This window comes from Heliangelus exortis, chromosome 5 (assembly GCF_036169615.1).
Source record: "Heliangelus exortis chromosome 5, bHelExo1.hap1, whole genome shotgun sequence".
Taxonomy (NCBI): Eukaryota; Metazoa; Chordata; class Aves; order Apodiformes; family Trochilidae; genus Heliangelus; species Heliangelus exortis.
Window position 1 is genome coordinate 11,907,866 of NC_092426.1, and position 25,521 is coordinate 11,933,386.

At 40.4% G+C, this 25,521-nt stretch overlaps 1 protein-coding gene across 1 annotated transcript; it reads right to left on the bottom strand.

The window, feature by feature from the left end:
* Window positions 1–25,196, bottom strand: YY1 (YY1 transcription factor). Its single transcript, XM_071745594.1, has 5 exons — window positions 24,242–25,196; window positions 14,475–14,637; window positions 5,896–5,956; window positions 3,305–3,463; window positions 1–2,221 (listed from the first exon to the last, which is right to left on the bottom strand). Exons 1-5 carry the CDS (start codon window positions 24,936–24,938, stop codon window positions 2,039–2,041), a joined length of 1,263 nt encoding a protein of 420 aa, XP_071601695.1. The 5' UTR covers window positions 24,939–25,196; the 3' UTR covers window positions 1–2,038.
* Window positions 25,197–25,521: the final 325 nt, after the last annotated feature.

Here is a 25,521-nt window from a genome sequence, read left to right on the forward strand (position 1 = left end):
TAGACTGAACTAATTTTATTTCTGTCCAAAAAAGAATAGACACTATTTTAACTGTATACAGAATTTAATTTAACTATACAAGTTTCAATATATTGTCCTGTTCAAGAACTGCTTATACAAAAAGAAAAAAAAACAAAAAACAAAACAAAAACAAAAAAACCCAAAAACAAACCTGCCAAAATTCTAATGCATACTTTACAATTAAATGCCCCATTTTTCTTTCTACCCCTAATAACCTCAGACTAAAGCTGCAGTGTTCAGATCAACTTATGTATGGATGAAAATTGCCTTGCTCTTAAAATGTACTTTTTTTATTACCCTTGCTTTTTTCACTACCACCAAAACTGGACTCAAAAGTAAGTTTTACAATATTAGCAATGAAAAATATTTTGAACCTTGAAGAACAGAATTCAGAAAAAGATCAACAACAGTTTTTACTATATTAAAATATGTCACATCCCTCTAAAAAAATAACTTATGCGTTTCTGTGCATATTCTTATGTTTATTAATGTGTCACATTTTACTAGAGTAGCTGCAAATTTCTTATTTTGAATGCTTGAACAAATTAGTAGTAGCCACTTTTAGTTAGACCATTAAAACTCCATCAAGTTCTTTGAGAACTTCAAGTTCCTATTTTGAAGTAAAACTGTCCAAAGAGGTCCCAAGAATTTTCATCATTATACTCAGTCAAATAAGATAGCCAAAAGAAAAAGACAATTTTCTTTTTTCCAGTATGACCACTCAAACCCTACTATTCTCCCACTTTCTATTGTTATTGCATTTAAACCTCCAAGATTCCTCACCTTGACTAAACAAAGGTGCCCATTTAACTATTTACTGTACTGCTTTACCTAGCTGCTGTCCAGGCACTGAAAATTCACCACTACACTGCCAAACCTCCAAATCCACTCTTCCAGTTAATGGAAGTCTACGTCACTTAAAAACAGAATTACAGTCACCGATTCTGTTTTCAAATACCACCTGATGGGGTATTATGCAATTTCATCACAAATCATCGTAACTGAATGCAAAGTAAAGGAAACTTCACTTTATTTAGCTTCCAGTTTCTAGGAAGTCAGGAGGAATTAGGATTGCTCTGGACAACAAGAGAAAATAGACTGTGCTACAGATAATTTTCTGCCATATTCTTTCTTTAGGACCACTGTTTTATTGTTGCCCTTTCTATTACACGGGATGTACATATTATCAGGTGTTAATCAGGTCAGTGCCTGTACAATACATTCTACAACTGAGCACCACTTTCTGTAACTGACCAGGCAAAAAAATTACACTGAACAGCATCTGGCAGTATTTCTCCAAAAAAAGTGACTAAAATGGGTTTAAATTGATTAACACTATTAAATCACATCTAATATTTGATACTACATGATTTCATTACAGCTATACGATACAATTATACAAAATGTGTTAACATCAAAGAATACAACCAAAATTAGGATAGCAAACAAAACCTATATAACTTTTTTTCTTTACAGGAAAATACTTTTGAAGTATGCATGTAACTGCCCATTCTTTTAAAGAAAATCTACCCCAACCAAGTTATCAACCTCCAGAAAAATCACACATAGCATTACCACGCATATCCCCAAAAAGTGTACAATATGCACACTTGGAAAATACAAAATTAAAAAAATTGTAAGCAACAGGTGAGCTTCATATTTATAAGAATGTGAAAAGAAGTCCAATTTTAGCACTGTTGTATAAAGAATTGTCTTTTTTTTGATGCAAGTTCATGAACAGACCCCTCCAGTTGGGGCCACACTTTACAAAACACCGTGTTCTTGAAACGGGATTATAGAGCAAGGTAGAGCATTTTAGCAATGTCACCTTAAAGTTTTTTTCTGGGTTTCTTTTTTGCTTTTTATTTACTACTTATCAAAACATGTCCTTTAGGTTGTAGGGTTCTTTTTTAAAATTCTTTCCTAGAAACAATATACAAAGAGGAGGCATATTTATTTCCAATTCATACTCCTGTAAGATGCTTTGAGTTCGTTCAAGAACTTTCTCCTCCAACTTTCACTGGTTGTTTTTGGCCTTAGCATGTGTTAAGATGTGAGATTTCAGGTTAGTTGATTGCGCAAACTTCTTATTGCAGCCATCAAATGGGCAAACGTAGGGCCTGTCGCCAGTATGAATTCGCACGTGCGTGCGTAAATTGAAGTCCAGTGAAAAACGCTTTCCACATCCTTCAAACGTACACTGTAGGGAGGAAAAGACACTCCATTAGCTGACAAAATAGTACTCATTCAACCACTGCTCTGAACAACACTCTAACTCATTAGATCGCAAAAACATGACGCAAGATGCTGACGTTTACTATAGGGATCACTTGTAAACTGCATTTAAAAAAAAAATTAATACTTCAAGTTGTTTTACCACAGTAGTATGTCTATTTCAAAGAGGGAAAGAATTTTCAATTTGTAAGAAGCAAATGCTTTGCCAAAAAAATCTTTCTACACATTTGAAACTGTATTTTCTTATGCTGCACTAGAAAACAAGCAGTTTCATGTCAGAATTTCTCTCTCTGGTGGTAATTTACAAAGATTTGTTCATGTTACCAGCTTCACATTTAAGATGGGCTCAGAAAACAGAGGGTAGCAAGTTTAGCTGTCTATACTTAACACACAGCAGCTCCAGCATACACATGTAAATGAATGCCAGAGGATTGAAAAACAGGTTTCTGAAATAATTAATTTCTAAAAAACAAAGTCATAAAAAATATATACATCTTAAGCACATACTGGAGAGCACAGATATGCTCAAGACTGTGAATACCTGTAAAGAATGATTTATAAGGATTATCATAGGAAGTAGGCAGGGGACCTCTGGTGGCAGAAGTTCAAGTGACCTAATATGAATGGCAAGAGATTCGACAACTCCCATAAGTTTGCTTAAAACTGATTAATACCCACTACTGAAAATCAGTATCGTGAGTCAAATGAGCAGTGTCAGTTGTCCTCAAGTGCTAAGCAGAAAAGATGATGAGGAGACATTTTCCTCATTCAGTAGTAATATCACAGAGTCACAGAGGATAACTTTGTATTTTGGAAAGTACCTCCCATGTACATGCAATTTGCTTATTTCTATCAAAAGCCCAGAGAAATAGTTAATAATACCCTAAATAGCTTAAAGGGACTTCCACTTTCTAAGCTGATCATTCAGTGCCTTACCTGATTTTAGAAAAAAATAGTGTCCCTCAAGTTGTATGGAAGCCAGGTAACAGTTAAAGTCTACACGTTTATCAAATAAATTGTGATACGTATTTCTGGAGGTTAACAATACCTGAAAGGGTTTCTCTCCAGTGTGCACTAGCTGATGTCGCTTTAGTTTTGAGCTCTCCACAAAGGCCTTGCCACACTCTGCACAAACGTGTACTCGAGGGCCATGAGTGTGCAGATGCTTCCTCATGGCAGAGTTGTCCCTGAACATCTTCGTGCAGCCCTTAAAAAGAACAGTGAAACTCAATTAGTAGATCAGCTAATTCTGATAAAGATTCTATCTGTTACAAGTATATAAATGCTTTTATATCCTGAATACTTTAAGAGTTGGCCCTGAAATGAGACCTCTTATATTTATTTTAAAAAGCAGTTATCAACAAAACTTATTACTTGAAAAAAATTACAAAAAAACCACCCCAGTTTCAAAAAAAACACCAACACCAAAACCCTCTCCTCACTTATTAGTATGGATCATGTGCAGTCAAATGAATAATAGGACAGTCACATGGAGAAGATGTAGCTCTGATACAAGCAAATGAATAAACCAAACAAAAGCATTTACAGTTCTAGGGAAAATAAACATAAAAAGAAGACAGAACAACAGTTGACGGATACCTATGGGATATTCTTCAATGTGCTATATTCTGCGTACTACATTACAACAATATACAATATAGTCTCTAGAACACCTCAGATTATTCTCTAGAACCAATGTGTATATACACCACTTCATCTCCCAATATTTTGTCCATTGCCTTCTCTCCCTTTCTCATTCCCAAAAGGAAACAGAGCAAGAGAGTTTCCAGCATCTCATACTTACAGGAACTACCCTGTTTGAACTGGCAGCATCAGACTCATCACTTGAGATACAGAGAGACTGCCACTGCTTCTACAGTTTAAACCTACTAAATGACACTGGACAACTGAGTAAGAGAATCTCCAAGTTAGTGCCTACTCAACCTAAAATCAAAAGACACCCACATTAACTCAGGTACAGCACCAGAAATCTTAATCTGGGGTCCAGGCTGCATCAATACAGGAATACTACTTTTGATTCAAGATTGCATGTAAACCAGCAGCGACTTGGGGCTCTATTTACCTAGAAACTCTAAACCTTATTTTCAACTTTTAGTGAAAGGTGACATTAACAGACATCATGTTTTATCAGTCTCTTCCTCAAGGTTCAAAATGCCTTAAAAACGTAACAACTGTAAAGTACAGGTGTACTCCAAGTAATGCTGTTTGAACTTACATAAAACTAGTCTACCAGTATCACTGAATTATGAGACATAAAATTCAACAACAGAATCTAAAGGAACATTAACTGCTAACCTTTCACAGTCTTCCTCTTTGGAAATTTTTGAAAATTATTAGTTTTGTTAATTATTAGTTTTTTTAAAACTAATAAATTTCTTAAAAAAGGGGGAAAATGCCACTTTCAGGGACAGTTCCCTCTTCAGGCCCTAGAATTCCTTTTGCTAATTTAAGAACTGTTGTGCTACCATTTGTTGCATGTAACAGAAGTGGGTGAGGCAAAGCAGCACCAAAATATGCATACTGTCAACTTTTCTTGTCTTTATTCCAAAGCCTGTTTGCCTCTAAATGGAGCAGTTACACCTTCTACGGTATTTTTTAAACTGAGGTCATAAATGACCAAAACCTAGAAACACTAGAACAGAGAAAATGAAAGGACCAAATATTCTTTTTTCTACCCTGTTCAGATGAAGTTGAGGCTATGAAAAAGTAAATCAAAGAAATGAAGGAAGCATTCCTCTGTATTGTAGTAAGTAACTGTTCCTGTATTTCCACATGGTGGACTACAACATAAACACTCACAGAATGTGAAGAACTGGAAATCAATATAAGCACAAAAAGGAATCCAGCAAACTCCTTAAGAGTATGGCTGTCAGAGAGACGCCTTCTATTTGTGCTCTCCAATGTGTACTACTAGCTATCTGCACTGATTATTTGCTTAGGCTCACATTTATCTAGACCAGAAGTCAGCAAGATTGTATTTGTCTTTTTTCATTACAGACTAAGTCAGCTAATAGATCTACAAAAGCTGGATAATGCAGTAAAACTAGTTGCTACCAGTATAGGTGACTGGCAATATTTATTCAAGGAGGCTTTCCTGCTTCAAGGGTATCAGAATTCTATCTCCAAGATACCCCTCTCTTTCAAGGTGATGCACCTTCCAGCTCTGTGGAATATAATTCAAAGTCTTCCAATAATGCTGACTGGCATATGCACCATAAATTGCTGATTCCTGATCTAGACTCCAAATCTGTCATAGTTTCCAAGCAGACGATATATAGATCTTAGGAACGTACTTTGAACAGCTTTCAGAACATTCTTTCAAGTATGTATTCTTGGGTAGCAGGAAATCACAACAGTAAAAGCAGCATGTTAGGGGCTGTGCATCATGGTTACCAGAAGATAAGGGATGCACTAACCTTAAGACAAGGAATGGGAACAATATATTATTCAGTGAAAATTTTTTAAGGAAGCCTCTAAAGAATGATAACTACAATACAGTTAACTGAGTGTAACTATTAACAGTAAGGTATTTTAGTTATTCATTCTCAAGAGAAAACAGCAATACAAAATTCTGGTCTAGAAATTACAACCTACTCAGAAGCTGAGCACTTCACTTACTTTGTGAGGACAAGCTATCGTTCGTGGAGCATCATCTTCTTTAATTTTTCTTGGTTTCATTCTTAAAGATAAAAAAAATACCACATTAGCAGAAGAATACTATTAGACAGCTCTTCTCCTCTAACTGCCTACATTAGGTCCATGTTTATTCAACAGTATTACATATACCAGTATTACTGTTCAGTATTTTTAAAGCTTTCATAATAATACCAACAGTAGAATTTGACATTTGGGAAGTTCAGCTTTTCCAGAAGGACCTGTCCATTAAAGAATAAGACATTTAATACTACCTTCCTAGTCCTCTGAATATGTGGAAACAGAGAGTTTCTTCATGACTCATGCTAATGGAAATTAGGATATTTTATTTTAAAAACTCCATTCTTCTTGTGCCTATACCCACGTGGCTTAAAACTGGATTTATCTTCACTTCCTATTCACCCATGCACCGGGGCATGAAAGACAGAATAGCCTCAATCATTCTTCAGTATTTTTGCCAGACAAGACTTCAATAGAAAACTCTACAGAAGCCAGAAAGGCAGGCAAGTTGTGGAATCTACACAGACAACATGGACATCCATTATAACTACAGAAACAGCAATTATTCTTACTTTAAGCCACTATACACATGGTTTTCACTACTGACAACTGACAAGCAATCATCTATTTACTTGTCATAACAACCACTTGTCTGAATCAGCTACGTGGACACTAGATTCTAGGGAAGTACACTACTCTTTTACTTGTCTTTATTTCTCAAACCTAGTGCTGTCTTTAAAAAAAAAAAAAAAAAAAAAATACTGTAGGAAGGAGGAAATAAATGAATCTTATAAACATTTCCTTATCCAAGTAACAAGATGTTGCGCATTCCCAAACTTCGATGTAGAACAGGAGCTCATCTGTTCACATGAGCTCCTGAACAACTTTTCCTAGTAATAGGAAAATAGCTCTGTATTGCAAGGTAGCTACATGCCCTGTCTCCAGCTTAAAATGTTTTCTGTTGTACTCTCTGGCCTCAGTTAAACAGATAAGAAACTTAACAAAGAATTATAAACACTAAAATCACTATTCTTAAGGAGAGGAGTCTGTTGCTATCTAAAACAGTTCTAATCCCCATGTTTTCTAATCTGTTTTCAGTCCCTGGAAACAGATATGGAAGAACAGGGTTGGGGGAAGAGATTTCCAAGTAGTGCATGCATGGTTTTTTTTTTACATGCATTTTTAATACTAGATCTGAGACTGGCTAAACAACTTCTATACATTCAAAACAATTCCCAAGAGCTGTAGGGAAAATAAGCTAAAATCCCTCCAATTTGACCACATAAGCATTTGTTTCTTTGCAGGGAGGATCCAGCCTTCTTTGGTACTCTAACATTCCTTTGTGCAAGGCTGAAATCTGCTGTATCACCTGCCTCCTTCACGTGGACAGGTGATGAAGGATAGCAATGGAAGGCTATCCTTGTGAGGTCGAATCAAGGCAAGGGCAATGAAAAACCTCCCTGAGAAGCCCTGAAGACTGGATGCAGGGAGATCTTACAACTGCTAGGAGAGTCATATGTGATGGGGACGTCTCCTATAGCTCTGTGGGCAATCTGAGATTCCTCTCAGTACTGCACATGTAGCACAGTTCAAGTGATCACATACAGACTAAAGCACTTGACAGTTGGCCACTTCACAGACACATCATTAAAATCCAAGGATTTAGCAGATAATTTGTTTTTTTCTCTAAGTGGACTCTTTGGAAGCTCCTCCTGGCTCAGCATCTGCAGACTACACTGAATGTGTACATTACTAACTGAAGAACATTGCTATCTCCTGCAGGATTAAATACACCAACACAAATATGGAAGCTGGAGAGTACCATATCCAAAAATCCCTTCACACCAACAGCTCCTAGAAGATGCGTGTGAGGTATGTCTGCTGACAAAGCTCCTCTTGCAGTATCACCAGTACCATACATGTTTCATTACATCGTGAACATTGCAAACTGTATTTGTTCCTGAAGACCAGACTCTGTTCTCTTAATCTTCTTTGTAATTTTTCCCCCCCAAGATTATGAATCAACTTATAGGACCCTACTGATTTAATGTACATAATCTAATTGGGATACAGAATGATTATGCTTTGGGTAGTTTCTTTAAGTTAAATATTAAATAACTACATCCCAGGCTGGGATACTGTCTGTGCTCTCCAGGGAGGTTCTAGACAGATAGTACAGGTACTGACATCAGAAAACACACAGAAATAAGCTTTCTTACAGTAGCTCTACAAAAAGCTTTCAACTACCTGTTGCATGGGATTATCCTTATGACAACTATATAATTTTTACACAAGTAGAAGGCACAGAAATGAGCGTATGTTATGTCAAAATGGACACACAGAATGCTTTGACAAGGCTGGACATGAGTGAACATGATGCCACGGTTTAATGACATTTGAAAAAAAAAAAAACCAAAACAACACCCTATGGAGACAAATCTGGTGCCAAACACACATCCCTTACTTCTAACACTACCATTCCCTCAGCTCCCAAAAAACAAACAAAAAAAATCCTAGGCCCAAAACTTCATCAGAATGAGTGAAAAAAATATTGTTCTGAAGTCTTAATTTACCGTCTGTGAAGGGAGAGATAAGACAGAAATGGAAGCACTAACAAGAAATGTGGTAAACAGCTTCAATGGGCAGTGCCTGTACTTTTAACACTTGGCCTTAAATTCTATTCCTACCTCTTGTGTCTTATACCCTCTGGTGTTAAGTCAATCTTTGAGAATGAAATGCTGGAACAGCATCAACTGTAACAGACTGCTGCAGTAGAGTGAGAGAGAAAATACCCTGGCCAGTGTCATCAAGAAGCTTCTTGATCAGTGTGATCAGGAAGCCTGAGGGACTAATAGCAGCTAAAGTGGTCAGACGTGGGACTGGCAGAACTGCAATATAGACCTAATATGTGTCAGTTTAGTTTCAGACCAGGCATGTAACTTTGTAAGTGCACATTCTGAAATAAGCCACTTTTTTGATTTTCAGGCTTTGTTTCTAGAGAGGACCATCAGCTCTTGTAATATTAGTACACTTGAACTTAAAACATTTAGTTCCCAATGACTAAAAAATGACAACAAATTTTAGCTAATAATGAGGTAGTTTTGAAATATTTTAATTTCTCCTGTAAGTCTACAAAGTGGACAAATTAAGCTTAAAATGCAGAAGAACAACATTGTGTATAAGCACAGAGTTTCACAGGCAACCAACTTATTTAACCAAACGGAAGCAGGCCCTTCAACAGGAAGAGTTGGCTAACAATGCTCAGAATGTATCTCAGTGTCACAGACAGCAAGAAGCTGCTGGGCCTTTTGCACACTTGGATTAAGGCATGAGAGCACACACATCACAGGCACAGCTATGGTAGATTGTTTTGTCAGACATGTCATTGTGCTCACAAGGCTGTGGAATCTGTATGGACAAGCACTCAATAATTTAAAGACAAACATACTGAAATGTATTAGAAAAAAAAGATTTTGGTCTTACTTTAAAATTAACTTTCTGCAAAAGGAGACCAGATTAGAACCTGGGCTGTTGATGTTAATTACACTGCTGCAGGAAGCTCTTGCTGGTGGTTAGACTTTTGGCTTCCACCCAGTAGAGCATCTCTACCAGTTCCGTCCAAGTTTTCTTAGCCTGAAACATTAATCAAAAACAGAACTCTAACATGTACCACTATTTAAAACAGCTGAACACACACACATTAATACCTGGGTGGAACTTTTAAATTATTGCCTTTGCAGAAAGCCAATTTACACAGCAAGACCAGAATTTTCGTTTTATGTAAAGAAAAAAAAAAATTAACAGTATAGAATTTCCCTCTTGTCACATTATCTCTTTTTTTTGTCACTGGTTAAACCCGTGTTCTCACATCCCTTCTGCTCCCTCTATGCACCCTAGAGGTCTCTAATGACCAGCAGTGATACTCACTTGTGCTGATGATTGAATCCCTAACAACAGAGGAGAAGGAAAGTATCAGTAGCATCACTGCCACTTCTGATCTGTTTCCTCACTCTGCCTTTCCCCTGGCACTGCCCTACTGAGGCAAAAATAACATGAATGTCACAGCCCTATGCTGCTGCAAGATTAATTTGTGCAGAAGACTCCTGAAACTGGATAGACTGGCTTTTGGATAAACAGACAAAAGAGGAGTGGTGCAAGATGTCCCAGGAATCTATCTACAACCGAAGAGCCCACAGCCAGTATCTTCAGTCACAGTTAGGTCAGAAAACGTCACAGAAAGTTCTTTCACTTCAAGGTTCTGACAAAAATATTTTCTCATTTTATTCCAGTTATGAAGAATACCATTTGCATAAACAGAGAATGACCTTTGCAGCGTGGTACAGCACAAATGATCTCCCCTCCCCCAGAAGACTGCTTTGGTAAAGCAATTGTCAGTTTACTGCCCTTTAAGCTTTTCTGTATCAAGAACAAAACCTGTACAAAAGCATATACCTTATAAAGAGGCCTAAGCCATAAATCTAGGTGATCAACATGCTTTGTAACTTTTAGAAAGGGTGTCTGGTTTCAAACTCTAATGCTTGGGAAAGTGGATAGAGAGGAAAGGCAGCCCTCACAATGGGTCTTCTTCAGAAAAAGTACTAAGGAGAGCACAAGATAAAACCACAGAGAGTCAAGTTTTTACCACAAGGACCCATTACTGTGCCAATATCCCAGCTCTAGCACATTCCTCTCATTTCCTAGTTTTACCAACATCCGTATTCTGCAACCTTTAGCCAGTTCAGTCATGTATCCATCTGGAGGGTAAGAGGAAGGTACAGGGCAATCAGGAACATCCTTTTTAGTGACTCTGTTTGGGGAAATGTGCCATAGGCATGAAACAGAAACACACCTGCTACTTCCCGATCTTTTATTAACAAGTAGTTAATGACTCCTTCACAGATAACTACAGAACTACTTGTAATCAATTTAGACTTAAACAAAATATTTTCTTTCACTTGAAGGAACTTTCAGAGCCCTAGTCAAAGGCATCAAATGTAAACATGGTAACTTCTTAGATTTTACTTCTTTCTGAGATAATTCATCACACCTAATGTTTCACATTCTGATACAATTGCATAAAAGAAATTAACATTTTTCCTTTTTTTAATTGAATTTTTAAGTGTACTACACAAAACCACTAAGTGCTACAACAGAACAAAATAACCTGTAAAATGTGATTAACTGCCCAACCAGGTAGAACTTTGTGGTCATTCCTCTCTGCATTACTGAACCCATCTTAATGTTCTGACATAGCTTCTTTATTCACTGTGTTTTTAGAAGTTTTAGAATGTATAAAAGCCTTTCCAGGAATAACTATAGCAGTTCCAGTTAAAGGATCTGGATTTCTGTTACATGACTCAACAAATGCATTTAAAAAAAAGCAGCAGAAGACAACTGTATCACAAGAGAAAATTACTGTGCACTCTAGTGCCACCTAGCTGTTGAGCACCAGTGGTGGACACTACATATACTGTACCTATACACTTTCAATGTTTTAACTTTTTAAGGGCTGCAAAGCTGCAGTGCAGAGGACTTCAAGCATAAGGCCCACCCCTGCCTTACGTCTTACTAACCAAACATAATCATAACACCAAAACTTTGCCTAAAATCTCCTATCACTAGAATTCAACCTTGGCCTGTTCAAACTTAAAACTTCAGAACTTTGCTCCTAAAAATCAATGCAAAAGTCTCAGACAATTTACCCTTAATCAAAATATGCTGCATGGTTATAGTGAATCTAGCCTGGTTTTGAGTAACTAATTTCTACAAATGTATAGTGAAATTTTTTTCAATTACCTTAATGGAAACAGGAAAACAACCCAACATAACCTACTCTCAAATCTAAAAAACACACTTAGCATAATTTGGCTAGTAAAACTGCATGCTTTCTTATGTGGAGATTGTGCAAAGTTCTTTTTTGATGTCATAAAGATACAAATTTATTATTCAAAACCTTACTCAGAGCACAAGAAGCTACACAGTAAGTTTAAAATTAAGTTTCAATTTCATGTGCTGCTCAAAGTTTCCAGACCACAGCTACTAAGAATTTTAAAAATCTGAGTAGTAAAGTAAGCAGCAATCCTTGAAACTTTGAGAGCTTTACACTAAATAAATATTGGTTTAGGATGAACAACTGCATTCCTATGACCTCCAAACCCAATTCCAGTACATGTTAACTCAGTTTTTTTTAATTCCAGTTTACATGTAACTAACATGGTTTTCTTTTTAATTTGACAGTCATCAATTCTGACCTAGAAATCAAAAAACCTTGCTTAAACAGAAAATGCCTGATGCTTTCACATATCTACAATTAATAACTTCTTATTTTTGGGGCAATTGAGGATAATGCTAAAGGCAATGTTCCCTCAAGTCGCTTACTCTACAATCATGTATTTGTCTTATGACTAAAGTGGACTAGATTTTATTTGCTGCACAGAAATATATTAACAGGAAAGAGTTTGTACATATAGAACACAATCTTTCCATCATCTGCTACAAACTCTTAGTTCTAGAACTTGCTAGAACATTATACCATAAATTTAAAGTGGTGAATTTAAATTCAGCTGCCACCATTTTCTCAACAGAAAACTGAGACCCAAATAAGCATTACTGTTTACAGTATTAAGAAATATGCAGACAAATCTGACAGAAGGAATCTAGTAATTTCAAGAAGCCCAAATCCTCGCAACTATTTCTTGTATTCCAACCAATTTGGAGAAAAATATTTAGTATTTGCATGGAGAACGCCCTACAATAAAGTATTAAAACTTTCTGTCAAAAACTAATTATTCAGTACTTAAATGCTTAATGCTAAGGTTTCAGTGTGTTTTAAAATAAAATCATCTGAGCATGATGAGCAGAAAGGCGTAAGTAATATTTTACTATTAGATTGTGTCCTACACTCCCTATCACTTTGTACACAAGAGTATCATTTAAGCATCTGCCTTCACATAAAAATTTTGTATTAACCTTTCAGGAGGTCTCAAAGGAAAACAATAACTTTGACCAACACTATTTAAAAAAGTAATAACAGTATCAGTAGCTAGAACTACCCACCACTTTAGATAAAACCCTCGTCTCAGTTGTTAATTTTCACACATTTTCAGACCAGATACTGTAAAGCAGGGAGCAAGTTGTGCAAAACCCCTCATATTAGCAGCCTTCAAAATCCTTAATAAGAATCACAGAATTTTCATGGTTTGAAGGGACCTGTAAGATCATCTAGTTGCAGCCCCCCTGTCATGGGCAGTGATGGATTGGGCAGTTCAATGGATTTACTGAAAATAATTATGGAATGCTGGCATTCCTTCAGTACAAATACATTAAAGAGTAACTGAACAAGACTGAAAAAACTGCAAGAAAAATGAGGTGAAACAAGAGTAGACAGACACACTGGATATCACGATCTACCTAACCAAGAATCCAGACCAGAAATTGCCTCAACAGTCTGTGTCATCTAGCAACTAGCAGAGGTATGCAGTAATTTTTAAAAACATGAAAGTCATACTTCCCCCTCTACTAGCTGACCCAGGAAGGGGGAGTAACAACATCTGGCCATCTACCTTCTCTGTCAGAGCTGTGTACAAGAGCTCTGAAGAGCACCCAGCTGGTAACTAAATTAAAATTAGTGTAGCTTCACACATTTGTTTTGCTTTCAACTTGGGAAATACTGGTAACAGCAGCTGCAGGAAGCTAAAGTACTTGGAGACACTAGAATTAATGCTGCCTGTGCGTCAAGGAGTATCCCTTAATACCAGCACATGCTTGTATCTTCACTCAAAGGGGACCAAGTAAACCCAGCAAAGGAAAGCCTAAAGCCCCAGCTTCCAGATGCCTAGGGAGACTTCTCCAGTGGCCAGGGGCTGCCCAAAGAACTTGGTACCAGAGCCAAGGGCTTTGTGGAGGGAGGGGTCATGGGACCCAAGACACTTTCAGTACTGTCCTGTAGAACAGAGCTTCTGTTACTTCATCTCTATTTGAAAGTCACCTTGTAACTCAGGTCAATGTACTGATATGTAACCAACTGACAGTTCTGATTCACTAGAGGAAAATACAAACAGTTTAGTTACCAGTTGTGAAACTGCAATCATCAGTGGCACTTTGAAGTGCAAGATACACAACTTCATTAAAAATAAGTTAAAAGACCTAGATCTTAAGAAGTAGTAGGTGAAAAACAGCACTAAGTGACCTTACAAACTAAACACAGTTTAGCTTTCTTGTACTGAATAACCTGAGTGCAGCATTTCGCTTATTGGATCATTTAGCTATTTATCCCAAGGCTTTATCACATGCAAGATACATTCTATCATGTCAAATATGCAGTGCCCAACAAGAAAAGACCAAAAGTCACTGTCAAATATAAAAGCCTGTCATTTTAACACCTTATCTGCTACTCTGCTCTGAATTAAGTTGCTTGTTTCAGAACACTGTTAAATGGAAAAATAAGCTATACTAAATCTACCATTCATTCTGCCTAACAGTTTCATAACTAAACCACAGAAAAGAAAACTATTTTAATGTAAAGATTCTTTCTTCCTACTTACCTAGCAAATTCAGCCAGTTGTTTGGGGTCTGAGAGGTCAATGCCAGGTATTCCACCAGGAGGAAGTTTCTTTCCTGTCATGTATTCTGAGTAATCTGGAGGAGAATTCTCTCCAATGATCTGCTCTTCCACCACTGTTTCATGGTCAATATCTTTTTTATCATCTGAAATACACAAAATACTGAATTCAATACATACTAAAAATCAAAATAGCATTTCAATTATAAGGCTGCAACAAATTCACTATTGCTGCACATTTAAAACAATATCCTGCATTTCCAGATTTCCATGCTAGTTGTAAAGAGCAGAAAGAGATCCATTCAGTTACAGCATAATGAACACAGAATGCACACAGTGGGTGAGGGAAAAACAAAACCAGAAGTTGCCTATCTGCTTACACACAAATAAGGAATGTTGCTGTGTTTGAAAGATAATGCACTTTTAATGAAACAATGCCTAAATTATTAATTCTCTTAATTTCTTCAAGGCTAAGATTTGCCATACCCACTTTAGATCTCAAAAGAAGTCAGTAACAAAGCAAGCCTCTATCAGGAGTAGCAGATACTTACCCTAAGATGCTGGGGCTACTGATCTTTACTTCAGAGTCTTCAGACTCCCTGGTCCTCCCAACAGAAGTGTCATGGAGGGACAAGAAATTTTAAAACTGCTAATGGGCTTCAGCACATGCCCATAAAAATAAAAGTTTTTCAGCACTTGCAGACAAGTCTGAAAGAAAGTAAAAAACTAAACAGCATGTCTGCCTCCCAAGGGGGCTTCTTCCTTCAGTGGCAAGAGGCCATCCTAAGCTCTTTCCCACACTGCTATGTAAACAATAGATAAGGATCCTCCAAAGCTTTGTTAAGATAGTGGTATTTTATCCACTCTAGAACTCCTCTAAAAGATTTATAGTCAAGAACTGCAGTGAAATCAGGTAGAAGACCTGCTGTTTGTCTACTCACATTCAGACCTTAGAATATGCCAAGACAATGTTTTTTTCTCTTCTCTTGCTATTTTATAACAGAAATCAGAGAGACACAAAGAAGACAAAGAAAGAAAACATCCTCCTATGTTCTGCACTGCAGTGTTCACACCAGCAGGAAGAAAAGCACAGCACTAATCCTGTTATCCACCCTCAAATACACATAGAACAACAGATGCATTTATCACACAACCATAGAATGCTTTGGGTTGGAAGGGACATTAAAGATCATCTGGATGGTTGTAACTACTCAGCTAAATGGTAATAAACTTGCCAATACACCACTACTTCCTCTCTGGGTGCAGGGAGCAACTTCTGCAAATCACTTTGTATACAAGAGGCTTTACAACAGTAACAGGAAGTTTTATTTTACAAGCAATGTTTAAGGAATAGAAATACAAGGGTTTAGGACAGAAATAGTATTTCCCCAATTAAAACAAAAAAGCAAAACAACAACAGAAAAGAAAAGCAGAAAACAAATTAACCAGTGTTTTTCTTCTTTTTCTAAACAGAAATGCAGGAAGTAACCTTATTCATTACTCAGTAACATAGGTTAGAAAAGACAAGACATATGCAAATAAAAAAAATATACTAAGGACAAATTTCTGTTCAATTTGTAATGCCTGCCTGCTTTTAGTGTTTGCCACTGAGCTATTTCTAGAAATGTTACTGCTAGTTTGGGGTTTAATTTGATCTACCAGATCAAATAGCATGGATATGTTCCATGATGAAAGAGGAACATAGGCTCAAACACTGCGAAGACAGAAATGTTCATAAGAGTACACTATCTGCAGCATCAAACTGGAAAGAAACTACACAATTGACTATTTGGACAATTTTTTACTCTGACATAGTTTTCCACTCACCTAAAGAAAACCAATTTACCTTAAGCAAGATTATATGGAAACTTTTACAGTACCCATAGGAGTTACAAACTCAAGTCAATAGACCTCCGGTTTGGAAATTATTGTTCTTCCCAAAAGAAGACTGTGACAAGATATTTAGCAATGCCTACACCAACAGAAAAGACATAATGAAGCTCAGAAGAACACAGAACTTCTGGGAAAGCCAGAATGCTTTTTTTACATGCTGTACATTAAAACAAGACCAGCTGGCTCCAATGTAGCCATTTCAACAGCTACCCAGAACTCACAGCTTGACTGTTTGATGATATTAATAACAGAAACAAGTTTTCATTTCCTGCCTCAGATCAGATGCATTAGTTAATAGGGAAATTTTGTATACATTCCTTAAAACCTTCTTTTCTTCCTTAGCTTAAAGGCTCATGATTCCACAATGCTTTCTTGCTATTTCAGAGTCAAGCCAAGAGGTCTGCCTTTGGTGCCTTTACTTCCCAAAAGCCTGCCAACAGGAATCAATTCCACAGCTATTCAATTCCACAGTCTATTGAAATAAAATATAAAAAACTATGAACATATTGCTTTGATACAACAGAAAGTAAGATAAAGTATCCCTTAATACATTGACAGTTATGTAAAAATAAAAACAATCTAATTTCCCTACACCAAAAAAATACATCTCCACAGCAGCACATGCCTGCAGTTTCAAAAGCTAATTTCAATAAAAACAGCCTAAAACAAAAACGTACAAACCATTACCTTAAGTGTTACATAATGCTAGTGTTGTTCAAGATAGAGGAGTTTGCTCACACCAAAAGTCAACAGTTTTATAAAAGCAGCAGCAGACCTCAGTAGCTCTTTAGTATCCAGACCACCCGAGCTACAGACCACACTATGATAAAACAAAAAACACCCCAGGCTTGTTTGGAAGAACTTTACCATTGTCCTCTATGGAGAAATTCACGACAAGTTTATTTGTGATCCCCTACCAACCTGAACTAGGCAGCTCAAAGTTTGGAGTCTAAAGTCCAAGCAAGCTTTCACTCAGGCTGACACATTAACTGATATTGTCACTGCAAAGAGGGTTGAATGCTTGATGCTTCCTGCCTTCAAGAAAGTCCTGGTGCTCACTACATACAAATTACTTCCCCCTTTTCTTCTCATGGAGCAGAGAATCCAACATACTGTGTCTAAAGCAAAGTAAAACACAGAGACTTGACCCTGAAATTTTAGTGACACTTCTGAAGAAGTACAGTTCAAGTCAGGCACAGTAACTCCATGCCAAGCTAATCTGGATGCCACCCATTCAAGCTAAATATGGACAGAGCCACAGAGCCTGTCAGGAAAAGGAAATCAACTGCTATATACTATCTTGATTTGCTTTGTTTTGACCCCTAAAACTACTTGAGAGTGCAGCAGACCCAAATAAAAGGCATTCTGCTTTACTGTGCATTTAACACTATTCTTACAGACCTAGCACAGCTTTCTGTAAGGAACTTGGAACATGATTTCAGTCTCCTCTTCTGAAAGATACTGAAGATTCAAATGCACATCAATTAGTTAATCGCTTTCTCTTCACAAACCAACCTTCTCTTCTCTACCAACCACTGCAATAGCTATGCCCAGTATCAGTCTTACAAAACTCTAAATAACAAATTTATTAATTAGAGGTACCACAGATAACCCCCAAGATCCTTCCAAGCCCAATCACGTTAAGTCAGATACTCAGTCTAAATTGGGCTTTTCTACATACCTGCTCAGGACATACCCAAATAAATCTTCATGTTCAGTGTCCCTCCATCTGCACTTTTCGCGTGCCCTGTATATATATAAGCAATATGCATCTTGAACTGGACTTGCTTCTGCACTTCAAAGCAAGTAAGTCAAACAAACAGTTCTGTACCTAGATCACTGAAAGTTCAGCATTTTGGCCAGCCATATCCTTTGACTACCACTTAACAGACATTTCTACCAGAAGTTTTAAGAGCACCAAGTCCAAGTACCAGCTGAAGAGGCCAGATAACTGGGATAAAATGCAGACTCCATGCAACACAGCAATGGCACAACATGGTGGACTCTTCTTCCCAAGACTTCACTGACTACCTTTTGCTCTTATTGCCATTCTCTCTGTTTCTCTTGCAGCCCTTCTGTTGCTCAGAAAATCCATCCACCTCAGAACTCTGTTATTGCATGCATTTCTAGAATAGTAGCTAGCTCCAGATGACATCTCTGCAACTTGTCAGCTTTATAGGATGACCCCCTTAGCTCTCAACCAAAGAAGCCCTGTCAGTATTTCTGTTACTCTTGATTTTAGCCATCATACTCTACTTCTATATTACTAATTCTCTGAGCCACTCTCCTCCTCTATTTCAAAGCTGGGAGAACACAACATCATTCTATCAGTTTTCCCCTGTGGAAAAAAAAAAAGAGGTACAAAAGGGAATTCAGAAGGTACCCCTGCTAGCAAAGCTGTAAGACCTCATTCTGTACCTTGCTCCCCAAAGTACCAAGTGAAAAAACATTCTGCTTCGCAACTAAAAGGATGAACAACATTCAAGCTCAAATTTTCTTTTTATGATCACCTGGTTAAACACATTTGAGTTTAGGAACAGCTGAAATCAATTGCATCATAATGGATATGTTCAGCAACTCTGCAGCATCAAGGCTCTGTGGTAACAGCTGGGATACTGCTACCACATTGCAATCTCCTTGGGCAAATTAGTTCACTGGACATGTTTGGAAGCACAGAACCATAATTAGCTTTTTAAATAATACAGTTATTTATAATACAGTTATTTAGCAGATGCACCTGAACGTTATATTCCATTTTGCACAGCATTTCATTTTTCAACGTAATTGGCTGCTAGGTTACTTTCCCTCCAGTAACCTCCTAGGTTACTTTTTTCCTCCATGGAGAACAGGTTTTTCTTTCGTGTCACCCATCTCTTCTTTCACACCACTGAGACATGAACTGAGAAAACCACTGCATGTATCAATAGTAATCATCTGACTTCAACATTTGTGAGACACTGACAGAGCACTATGAGCTTCTGCATCATCAGCATACAAGTGACATGGACCTCTCAAGGAAGGATCCAATAGCAAGTCAGAAGACTTAGTTTGAAGGGGGGGCTATGAAACAACTGAGACATTTCAAGTGATTAACCTCATTCATACATTTTACTTTCAAAACTGAAAAGATATTTAAAATAGCTGCAGTAAAATATCTACCTTATACTCTAAAGTTCACTGGCAAAAAAGTCAGGGCAGACTACACACTTATGGATACCAAAAGCCTATTACCATCTTAACCAGTATCAGAAATAAATTATCATCTTAGTATTTTAAAGGAACCAGACAATGACTTCTGCCTCCATTATGAAAAAATTTAATGTAAGAATCTCATTACCTATCTGTCATCACAAAGAATTCTGTTCCTTCTTGACACAGACCCACAAATGAACTAAATGACTGATCTATCATTCACACTGTGTAAGACAACTGCTCAGAAAACACATGATTATTCTTCTGACTCTTGCAATCTGATAAAGTCAAAGAAAACTAATTCTATTTTTAAGACATTAAAAAATTTCTAGAAGTTTCCATGAACTGTATAGAAACCCAACACAGACCCACTAAGTTTCCAAACATGGTTCCACAGTACAGGCTTCTTAGGATTATCAAGAATCATTTCCAAACCACGCACGTACTTTTCTGCATCTTTGTCTTTTTCATCTCTAGGAACAGTGTACTTGAGCAGTTTAACATCTGTGGTCAATGTTTAATTTGGTTGTGCCTTTTCAGCCTTAAACTTGGAGACTATGTTAATATTAATAGTTTAAGCCAACGCTCATTTCAGATTTGAAAGCTTGACAGGGTCAAGAGTCATTACCCAGAAGCAAATGTAATTACACTAATACTTCCATCCCCCTCTAAATTAAGCCCCTGCTGCTTGAAATTCCAGCATTTGGTGGAGCCAAATTCCAGTTTTTGATAGATGCTCCTGCATCTAAGAATCATTTTTGCAAGCAATATCTGACAAAGTGATTTCTAATGATCCTTTCCCCTCCCCCACCACTACCAGTACCCAGCCTGGAGGCAGTCACTAAAGAGGATGACTCAAGTTGAGTCCAGGAAAAAGCACAAATAAATTCCACTTTGTAAAAACAAATTTTCCTCCTACAAATTGGAGTGCCTCACTTGGAGAACATGATTAAGTACATACAATTTTCTAAATCCATGACAGGACATTTCAATGAAAATGAGGAGGGATACTAGACAGTACAAAGAAAACACACTACAGCACCACTAAGTATCCACTATACACACTTCTTCAAACCTTTCAGAAAATAGAATGCCTTTGTTCAGCTCCTGTTTTCACATGTGAAGAAAGACAAATAATTCCATTCTGAAGATCTGGAAAGCTAATCTGAACTAGAACAAAGCATTCCTGTTTCAAACTAAACACTTTAATTAAAGTAATCACGGGTCACAAGTTTGATATCACCATAGATACCAAGGTGATAAGAGAAGTTTTGGTAAGCCTAAACGGTTGCCAACAACAGTACTGAAACTTCTAAGTAACCACATAACAAGCCAAGGATTGAGTAGTCCCCTTGAATCACATTGCTATATATTTTACGTATTACTTCTCCAGGTGCCACCAGTCATGTCATACTAATGTATGGACAAAGTTTTATGACTGGCTAAATTTTGTGCCATCCGTATACAAGCTAATATAGCAACACTAAAAAAGAGCAACTAGTAATCAATTCAAACTGTCTTCCCACACTGCGGCAAGAAAAGTGCCCTTGTTCCCAGCTGAAGAACGCATGAACTGCAATATAGGGATCATTGTTTTATCTTGATGCATAGACTTATTTACTATTCATCTTCTGATAAAACTTTTTGCTAAGCATTTCAACCAGTCAATTACATCAGTGTGCAAGCAAGTCCTTAATTATGTCAAAATACACAGCCAAAACTACTATCTTTGCTCAATTTAAGTATGCCCCATTCTGCAGGCAAACATCAGTACAACTATCCTTTTGCAAGGCAATAGTTTGTTTGGGACTGGGTTTTTTAATTTTATTTGCTTGGGGGGGGGTTGTTTTTTTTTGTTTTGCTTTGGTTTTTTTGTTTTTTTTTTTTCTGGCAACCATTCCCCTGTCTAAAATTTCAGACAACTGACAATGTAGCCTCAGCACTTCAGACCACTTTCATAGCATTCAGTAACGTGCAAGACGCATAAAAGCCTATCCAGTAGGCTCAGTAAAACTCCACATACTCTAAAGTGAGCAGATAATTACCAAAGGCTGTTCAAGGCTACATCTTGGGTGCCTGCAAGCATACATGCAGGGAGGGTAGGTTTAATACTTCTCTTTTTCCTATATATTTTGTGATATTGGTTTTGGGGCACTCTTTTGGCATTAGAAGTCAGGTCAGAAAAGATATTTGGCATTCTTCTGCATTATGGACATAATTGAGTAGAATGTAGCAATGCAATTCAATCTCCAGTACATTACAAGTAGATATCATTCCCACTGAGCTTGCATGGTCATGCTCATAAAGAACAAAACCACTGAAATCAATAGGGCTACTCTGATGTAAAAGTTGTGTACGTGGGGAGAGAATCAAGTGTATTGATCATACACGTTTCACTTCAGCTAAATAATAATCAGCTCTTAGAAGGCATTCTACCAGGCACTTGGAGTTTCAGAGTGCAAATGCATATTAGAAATTGTCAACTGATCTCTGCAAGGTCCTAAATCCTGCCAGTCATACATATGCTTGCATTCAGCTATCTTTGGTAGCTTCTACAAACCAGATGACTTTACTAGCTTCCAGTATTTTTTTTTCTTGGAGGTCAACGCTAAGAAAAAAACCAAACCAAAACAAAAAAACAAAACCAAAAAAACAGCAGGTCAATTTAATTCGGGTTTCATACAAAACCCCTTTCTACGAAACAGTATTTAGAGGGAAAACACTATGAAGAAAGAAGCTCTTAAATGAAAGTTCTCTGCTTCTTGACAAAAGGAAAAGTCTGATCACTTACTGGGTTGATCAACCAACTATATATGGAAGCAGTCATATAATCTATCAAATTTGCTAAGTAATCACTTGTATCTAAAAAGCAACTAAAAATCAAAAGCCATTATTTCATCTTTTCATACAAGTTAATTCAACATCCCATACACTTATCCTTGAACACTGCCCTTTCTGACAGCTACCAGTCATTCACAAACAGAAAGAGCAAGTATTTTAGACATCAGAAGCTTGAAGAGTACCGCTAGTCTACTAAACCTTTAAAAAAGCACAAAAATTACGATATGCAAGATACAATTCCAATCTGTTATTCAAACACCCCACACCAAATTAAATATTACTGATAAAATGAACTGATGCTATTTGACTTTCTTCCCCACTTACATAACTTTACCATAGAACTTTGACTACAGAGCCTAGCAATACATTTTTTGTGAAAAAATAACATAACGAATTAAACAAAAAGCCCGATGCGCTGAAACACTTCCTGCTGACTAAAAAACTTCTCCCTAGGTTTTAAAGGAAAAGAGCAGAAAATCGTGGCAGATAAATTAAGTGGGAAAGATGGGCACACCAAGTTTATTCCGAGCCCCGCAGATACTTTATACCTTCACAAGATTTTATTCCCTTTAAGAGACACTCCCACAAAAAATTCAACTCGTCAAGATACAAAAGCTAACACAACACGAACTCCTTGCCCCTATTTAAAGATTTAGACCTCGACGAGGAAAAGCTGAATGGTTTCCAGGCGCCCGCCAGAAACAACTCCTACCCGCGGCTCCCCGGGACGTAGGTCAGCCACCCGAGTGCGGAGGCTGTCAGACCCCGGCTCCTGACGCAGGGATTTTCAATTTCAGTTGTCAGTGGCCGCCCCCACCGAAGACGGGGGGAAGCGCGGGCAGCCCTCGCGGGGGCGAAGAGGCACTTTCCCCTCACCGGCACGGCTGGCTCCGGGCGGGCAGGCCCCACCCACACCCCGCCTGGCTACTGCAGCGGCCGGTGCCGGGCGGCCCCCGGACCCACCCTCACCGGGCGAGCTGTACAACGGTATTTCGGGGAGACCGTCGTCCCCGGACCGGGGAGAGCCGGCAGGGAGGGCGGTGCTGAGGCAGGCGGCTCTCCCCCTGCTCACATAACGGTCACGGCCCGGAGCACACGCCTCATCCGGGTCCGCTGCCCGCGTTGGGCATTAAAACGCGGCCCAATGGGGCGGCGGGTGCACGGCGGCGGTGGCAGCTCAGGGAGGGAGGAAAGGAGGGAGGGAGAAAGAGAGAGAGAGAGAGAGGAGCGGCAGGCAGGGAGCCGGCAAGGCAGCGGCTGCACGAGAGAAGCGGGCTGGCGGCAGGCCGGGAAATGGGGGAGAAGGAGGACAGAGGGCGCCGGGAGACGCGGGGGGCGGCGGCCGGGGGCGGGAAGGGCGAGGGGCAGGCGTGGCGCGAGCGGCGGGGCGCCCCGGGGAGCGGCGGCGGCAGTGGCGGGGCGGGGACGGGGGGAGAAGCGAGGAGGCTGGGTTCGCCCCGCACCCTGTGCCCGCCCGCGCACCCCGCCTCCCCCTGCTGCAGAAACTACGCCATTGCGGCCTAGTCCTGGAGCCAGCAGCGCGCTGCCTCCCTCCCTCTCGCACCCCATCAGCCGCCGCCATCTTGGCGGCCGCCGCCATCTTTCCTTCCCCCCGCCGGAGCCGGGCAGGAGCAGCGGCGGCAGCAGCGCAGACCCCGCCATCTTTTCGGGGAGCCGCCATACTTGCCCTGGCGATGAACATGGCGGCGCCCATCACACACATCAAAACATGGCCTCCCTTCAAAACAAAACTGTCCCAGGCGAACCGAGCAGCCGCCGGCAGGGTCTGGGGCCCGGGGAGGGAGGGGTTCGGCTCGCACTTACCCGAGGCCCACATGGTGACCGAGAACTCCCCCTCCAGGGTCTTGATCTGCACCTGCTTCTGCTCCCATTTCCTGCCGCCGCCGCCCTCGGCCCCACCGCCGCCTCCCCCGCTCAGGTAACTCTTCTTGCTGCTCTTCTTGCCGCTGCCGCCCTTCTTAACGCGGCCTCCTCCGCCAGCCGAGGAGGAACCGCCGCCTCCGCTCTTGCTGCCAGCGGCGGCAACGGTGACCAGGGTCTGCTCAATGTACTCGTCCTCCCCGGCGGGGGCCGGTACCGGGATGAGAATCTGGTCCTCGAAGCCGTCGTCGGCTCGCAGTCCGTCCGAGTCGTCTCCCCCGACCACCTCCTCGCGGGTCTGCACCAGGATCACCTCTTGGTGGTGGTGGTGCAGGTGGAGCTGTCCTCCGCCGCCGCCGGCCGCGCCGCCGCCCGCCCCGCTGGGGTCCCCGTCCGAGACCAGCGGCTGCAGCGCGATCATGGGCTGGTGGTGGTGGTAGTGATGGGGCGGGTGGTGCGGGCCGCACTCCTCACAGCACTCATCCTCGTCCTCCTCTTCTTCGTCCTCCTCGCCGCCCACCACGGTGGTCTCGATGGTCTCCACCGGGATGGTCTCCACCTCGATCTCGTGCAGCTCCACGATCTCGGCCGGCATCTCCGAGCCGTCCGTGGCGATGTACAGGGTGTCTCCCGAGGCCATGGCGGGGCGAGGGGGGGCAAAAGCTCCGCGGGCGGCGAGGGGACCTCGGTCCGCTCCCCTCGGCGGATGGTGGGGCTCGGGTTCCTCTCGCTTCTCCTCCTCCTCCCCCTTCCACACAAACACCAGCTCCTCGCAGCCAGCGAGAGGGAGGCAGCCAGCCGCCAAATCCCGGCTACGCTCCCTCGCGAGACTTCCGCTGCTGCCGCCGAGACGGACCCCAGCCCCGGGAGGCCGCTGCCGCCGGGATCCGCCCCCCCCCCCCCGCCGCCAAGCGGCCAATCGCACCGCCCGCCGCGCCCCACGGCTCACCCGGCCGAGCCAAGTAGCCTACGGGGGCGCGCCGTACTGCAGCGGCCCGCCCCCGGTGCCTCCCGGCGGCCTATCAAGGAGCGCTGCGAATGCAGAGCGCGCCTCCCGGCGCTGAGCGGCCAATCGGCCCGCGGTGGGGTCTCTTCTCTTCCTCGCCCCTCGCCGCTTGCTCCGCCCCGCGCGGAAGCACCGCCCTGGTCCCGACGCTCGTGGGGGAAGCGGAGCTCGCGGTTCTGTTCTTCTCAGCGTGAGGGGTATTTTGCTCCCCTTTCCG